Below are 6,029 nucleotides of genomic sequence, written 5' to 3' on the forward strand. Positions count from 1 at the left end.
GCCGCTGCTCCTTTGCGTTGAAAGGAGCCAGTTGAGGTGGTTTGGGCATCTGGTAAGGATGCCTCCTGGATGCCACCCTAGGGAGGTGTTCCAGGCACGTCCAGCTGGGAGGAGGCCTCGGGGAAGACCCAGGACTAGGTGGAGATATTATATCTCCACACTGGCCTGGGAACGCCTTGGGATCCCCCAGTCAGAGCTGGTTAATGTGGCTCGGGAAAGAGAAGTTTGGGGTTCCCTGCTGGAGCTGCTCCCCCCGCGACCCGATCCCGGATAAGCGGATGAAGATGGATGGATGGATGGATGGATGGATGTAATAGTAGACATGATTATAGCATCACCTATTTGAAAATCCTTAATTGCAAAAAACAATGCATTCCCAAAACATGAACACATTATTGATGGCATGCTACTACAACAATATCCAAGTTATTATAATATTGGGAAATTATTATATTATTGGGTTCTGCAAAAATAAGGATAACCCAATACTGTAATGAACCATTAATGTAACAATTTATTACATTATTGGTTTAGACATTTATTTTCTTATTGGGAAGTTATTACATTATCAGGTTTTATTACATCGATGGAGTTAAGAGGAGATTCTTCTTACATTTTTGGGAATAGATTACATTATTGGGTTCTACACCTCCCTCAAACAGCAGAATCTTTCTGCCAAATCTAACTATATAACCATTTGCTGTCTCTGACTGAAATAATGGCTAGCAAAAACCCCAAGAATTTGAGATCTCAAATGAAGCTGTTGAGCACATTGATAAAATCCTGATGTACACACATAAACATGTTTTCCAAATCAAAGCAAATTTATTCATGGGACCCTTTTCACAAAATTTATATCAGGGTCTTACAGATCATGCACAAAGACATAAATAGCTGAATTAAAAAACAGATGAAAACAAACGTATCTGTTATAATCATCCGCCTTGCAGACTGTATTCACAGCATTTTAAAAGAGGCCAAGCTAAAAAAAGGAATAAATGTGTCTAAAAATATAAGAGTTTCAAAACATCTCCTACATGTATTTGTAATTTACCAACTTACTTTTGGTATTCAAAGTATAGCTTTCATCATTCCCCTTTAAACCTATTCTAGCTGTTACACATATCAAAACAAGGCAACATCAGCATCCTTTACTGTATGAAGTCTATCTCTTCCACAATGATTACCTCTGATCTGGCTATGCATTTTTTTATTTTTATGCATCACTGTTTTCTGAAGAAAATTTGATCTTGGAACAAAAATGACAAGAAATTGGAGAGGAGAGGTTTACGTACAACAGCTTCAGGGTAACAAATACCCATAAATCAGTAATGCTGTTAGGTCTAAGTAAAAAACAACATATTTGTATAATAAGAAGAAAGAGATAATAAAACGTGAAATGAACGAAAACATTGAACATGCTCGGGGCACATGTCAAAATGAACAACTTGGACATTTAATGTATGTATCACCTTAGACATCAACACATTTTAATCAGATATGGAGAGCTGGAGAAGGAAGAGAAACAGTAAGTTTAGTGCTCTTAAGGGTCCAGAATGGAGGTTATTTCTAAGGTATTATGGGCATGTAGGATTATCTTTATTCCAGTCTATTTAGGAAGGTGGTATGAGGTCCAGACAAACTCTCCAGGCCCTTTAAGGCTTCAAGTTCTTAGTCCTTAAGAGTGCTCTAACCATTTCAAGGTCACATTTTCCAACCTGTTTCATTTATTTTCCCTTCCGTTTTAATGCATTAACCTTTACATGGTTTATTGTTCTATCTCTTTCTAGCAGATCATTTCTAGCTACCTCACAGGCCGTTAACACTGAACTGTTAAATGTTTTTGTCCCATAGTACCAGCAGTATTCCTAACAAACCCATACAGGAGGTCCAGAGAGTTGTAGGCTGGGATGGACCATCAGAGCCATTCAAGAGGTACTCTACCCGAGACCAGGACCCATTATTGGGCAAAGGTTCCACTCCTAATGTCCAGCACATGACGTTATAGATGTCCACCGCTCGAATTGGAGCTGCCCGAACATTCCGCTTGAAGTCTGGATGAAATGAAGTAAATGTAATTAGATTTAGATTATAATTTACTATATTTAACTTCAATGCAAACTAGAGACCATATGGACAGAGGAGCAATACATGTCATTTCTCCTGCACACTTTACACTAAAAAAACAGGACTCAGCCCAACGTGGGTTCTGGGTCACATATGGTTGCTTATAGGAGACCTATTATGCTGCTTTTCCAGTCCTATATTGTAGTTCTGTGATTCTAGCTTTGTTCAAAAAAATTATTTTCTATTTTATACTGACTTTTCATGAAAGCCTTCATTTCAGCCTCTATCTGAAACAAACTGTAGATGCTCCTGTCTATTTAAGGCCCACCACTCAAAGCCCACTGTCTTCTGATTGGCCAAGACCTGAAGCATGATACCAGGCTGTTGCTGACGCTGAGTGGTACAGACAGACTGAGCGTAGCTGTGCTGTTGCCTGGGGAGCAAATGACCATCTTTGGAATACCAGTTCCGTCTGGCTCTGTGTGTCGTAGAACGGAGAAAAAGCAGTTCAAAACAGAGCATTCAGAAGAGGAGGAAATCTGAAGTTTTGACTCACAGGGATTTCTTTTAAATACTTTAACATTATTTGAAGCTTTGGCCATGTTTAACATGAACATCCAACATTAAAATATTGTAGATAAGTCATAAAATAAGGAAAAGCATAATAGGTCTCCTTTAAGGACAGATGAAGTAGGGTTGGTGCTTAATAGATCGCAGGTGTAAAAAATGCCCATATTTTACTATTAAAAAATGATTTGTTTGTTACCAGGTCCTGTCGCCATGAAAAAGCCTCTCATGTCGAGGAACTCATTGTCATAACCATGCCAGCCGTTCTGCCAGGCTGAGGGCTCCCCAGAGTCATTTCTCCAGTATGGGAGTTTTGCCTTGTTCTGGAATGAACACACACACACAGACAGAGATTTTAACAAAGATAGAACAAAGCAGTTTTTTGGATGTTTGGATTTGTGGATTTTTGATGGTTGCAATAATACCAATCCACATGTCATATAGTACAGTCGCTGAGGTGCTCCAAATCATGAAAGGTCATCAACAACAAGTTTGAACAAGTGAAATATTTTCTGTTACCTCAGCAATAAACCAGCCTGGCTCAGCCACCAGCGTCAGGGGGGAGACAAACTTCCCTCCTTTGAAATGGAAACGTTCAGGGATCTCCTGTCTGGCATAGACACGCATGTTAGGGACCTGGGACAATGCAGCATACACCTGGCATAACACACACACAAACACAGTGTTAATAAAATAGTTTTGATAGCAAACCTTATCTATAAAGCACCTACATAACATAAACAAAGTTAATGAGTACCTTGTGAAGATAGTGGACCATTGAGGAAGAGTCAGATTACATTAGTTGTGGGGCTTTAAATAAATGCTGATGTTGCTCTGTGTCTGCTGGATGTGTACATAGGCAACTATTTGCTAACATGACAACCATGACAACTTTACAAGGTGATGAATACTATAGCAAAGGACAAGAGCAGTCACCCGACCCGGATTCGAGTGCAGTGCTATGGGGGATCAAAAACTCTTATCTTATTGTTCCTTAAATAGCTGATGCTAAGCTAAACATGTTGGCTGAACGATCAGGCGACTCACATGTCCGGGTGTGATGTCAGGTGCCTGAGAAAGTTTGATGTGGCTGATCCAACATTCTTTATTTTGATACAGCAGACATTGCATTTAGCGATTGTTTTGTTTTGTTTGTGAAGATTTAAATACATGTAAATGCACTGATTGTTTGGAGTACAAAGACAAAAAAACATGAAATAGTATATGTCACTTTCAAAACCCTTGCACTGTATGTATTTTTCTCTTTTCCTAATGCTTTTGAATGGCCAGTTCCCCTTGTCCCTGTCTTCAATTACTGCCACACTGGTGATTAGTGATTGACATCGTGTCACCAGCTACTTCTTTTCAGCTGCTAGCAAGGACTTTCAGTGGGAGGGCACAAGTTCACAAAATCCCCCCACCATCCACACAGGCACCCTGACCAACCAGTAACAGGAACTTGAACATTCACCGCCTTCTCAGCCATGAACAAAGCCCACCCTAGCACTACCCTGTACTGTTTTTACTCCTGCCAAGTCCACAGCAGCACTTATTTAATAAAAAAGTACTAGAGACACATAACATGATAGGGGTTGGTTTAGCTGATTTATCAGAGTTGAGTAGGAGAAAGGACAGGGAATCATATACAGGTGCTGGTCATATGATTAGAATATCATCAAAAAGTTGATTTATTTCAGTAATTCCATTAGTTGTCAGTTTTAATCATCACAATTAAATTAAATAAACATTTGAAATATATCAGTCTGTGTGTAATGAATTAATATAATATCCAAGTTTCACTTTTTGAATGGAATTACTGAAATAAATCAACTTTTCTAATTATATGACCAGCACCTGTAGTTTAAGCATTCCTCAAACTGGACCTAGATGTTTTTTCAGCTGTCTTTACTCTATCTTACTTTCTCAACACCATCAATTTCTCCATGAATCATTTTATAATCCTTCTCTCTTAATCACAAAAAACATCATGGCAGAGCAAAAGCACATATTCTGATCTCACCTCTTGGAACTTGTTATCTTTGGGCCACAGATTGACCACAGGCCCTCTGTCCATCATCTTGACAATGTCCAACATGTTGATATAATTATCCAGCTCTATTACCTTCTTCATCCACTGGATCTTTGTCATGCCGTGGTCTGAAAATAGCATAATGTTCAACTGGTTCACCATGTTCTTCTCCTGCAAGTACATCACAAGCAACATAAATGGATGAAAAATAAACTACATGACAGGAAAATCAGTACTAGCTGTAATTTAAAATAACATTAAAAGTAATATTACTAACTTTGATTTTTCTGTTGAGTGCCTGCATGGCAAAATCCAGTTCTTGCACAGCTGCTCTGACCTGATGAGAGTCTGGACCGAAGTGATGGCCTTCCACATCTATTTTCTCATAATATATTGCTGCCATGATTGCTTGGCCTGACCTACACACACACACACACACAAACACACACACACTCCTTTAGGTATCTGCTACTTCCATTATTGGCATTATCTCAATTAACTCGTTATATTTAGGGCCCAAAATGGGCCCGACCGTGTGAGGTCCCTATTGTATTTGTAAAGATTATTAGGGCCCAAGCACGACCATGTGAGGTCCCTATTGAATTTGAAAAGATTATATTTTTAGGGCCCGAGCACGACCGTGCGAGGTCCCTATTGAATTTGCTAAGATTATTTTTAGGGCCCGAGCACGACCGTGTGAGGTCCCTATTGAATTTGCTAAGATTTTTAGGGCTCGAGCACGACCGTGCGAGGTCCCTATTGAATTTGCTAAGATTATTATTAGGGCCCGAGCACGACCGTGCGAGGTCCCTATTGAATTTGCTAAGATTATTAGGGCCCGAGCACGACCGTGCGAGGTCCCTATTGAATTTGCTCAGATTATATATTTAGGGCCCGAGCACGACCGTGTGAGGTCCCTATTGAATTTGCTAAGATTATATATTTTTTTTTTAGGGCCCGAGCACGACTGTGCGAGGTCCCTATTGAATTTGCTCGGATTATTAGGGCCCGAGCACGACCGTGTGAGGTCCCTATTGAATTTGCTAAAATTATTATTATTTTTAGGGCCCGAGCACGACCGTGCGAGGTCCCTATTGAATTTGCTCGGATTATATATATATATATATATATTTTTTTTTAGGGCCCGAGCACGACCGTGTGAGGTCCCTATTGAATTTGCTCGGATTATATATTTTTAGGGCCCGAGCACGACCGTGCGAGGTCCCTACTGAATTTGCTCGGATTATATTTTTAGGGCCCGAGCACGACCGTGCGAGGTCCCTATTGAATTTGCTCGGATTATTAGGGCCCGAGCACGACCGTGTGAGGTCCCTATTGAATTTGCTCGGATTATATATATATATAT

At 40.0% G+C, this 6,029-nt stretch overlaps 1 protein-coding gene across 1 annotated transcript in view; it reads right to left on the reverse strand.

Annotated features, from left to right (window-relative positions):
- Positions 1 to 522: 522 nt before the first annotated feature.
- The window catches only part of enpp6 (ectonucleotide pyrophosphatase/phosphodiesterase 6), a 37,201-nt gene continuing 31,694 nt past the window's right edge, over positions 523 to 6,029 (reverse strand). The window contains exons 4-8 of the mRNA XM_046031712.1: positions 4,941 to 5,082; positions 4,655 to 4,834; positions 3,154 to 3,291; positions 2,834 to 2,957; positions 523 to 2,054 (exon numbers count right to left, since the gene is read on the reverse strand). Coding sequence (XP_045887668.1) covers positions 1,834 to 2,054; positions 2,834 to 2,957; positions 3,154 to 3,291; positions 4,655 to 4,834; positions 4,941 to 5,082 — 805 coding nt within the window. The 3' untranslated portion in view covers positions 523 to 1,833. The remainder of the gene's footprint in view (positions 2,055 to 2,833; positions 2,958 to 3,153; positions 3,292 to 4,654; positions 4,835 to 4,940; positions 5,083 to 6,029) is intronic.

The sequence above is a fragment of the Micropterus dolomieu genome, linkage group LG19 (assembly GCF_021292245.1).
Source record: "Micropterus dolomieu isolate WLL.071019.BEF.003 ecotype Adirondacks linkage group LG19, ASM2129224v1, whole genome shotgun sequence".
NCBI lineage: Eukaryota > Metazoa > Chordata > Actinopteri > Centrarchiformes > Centrarchidae > Micropterus > Micropterus dolomieu.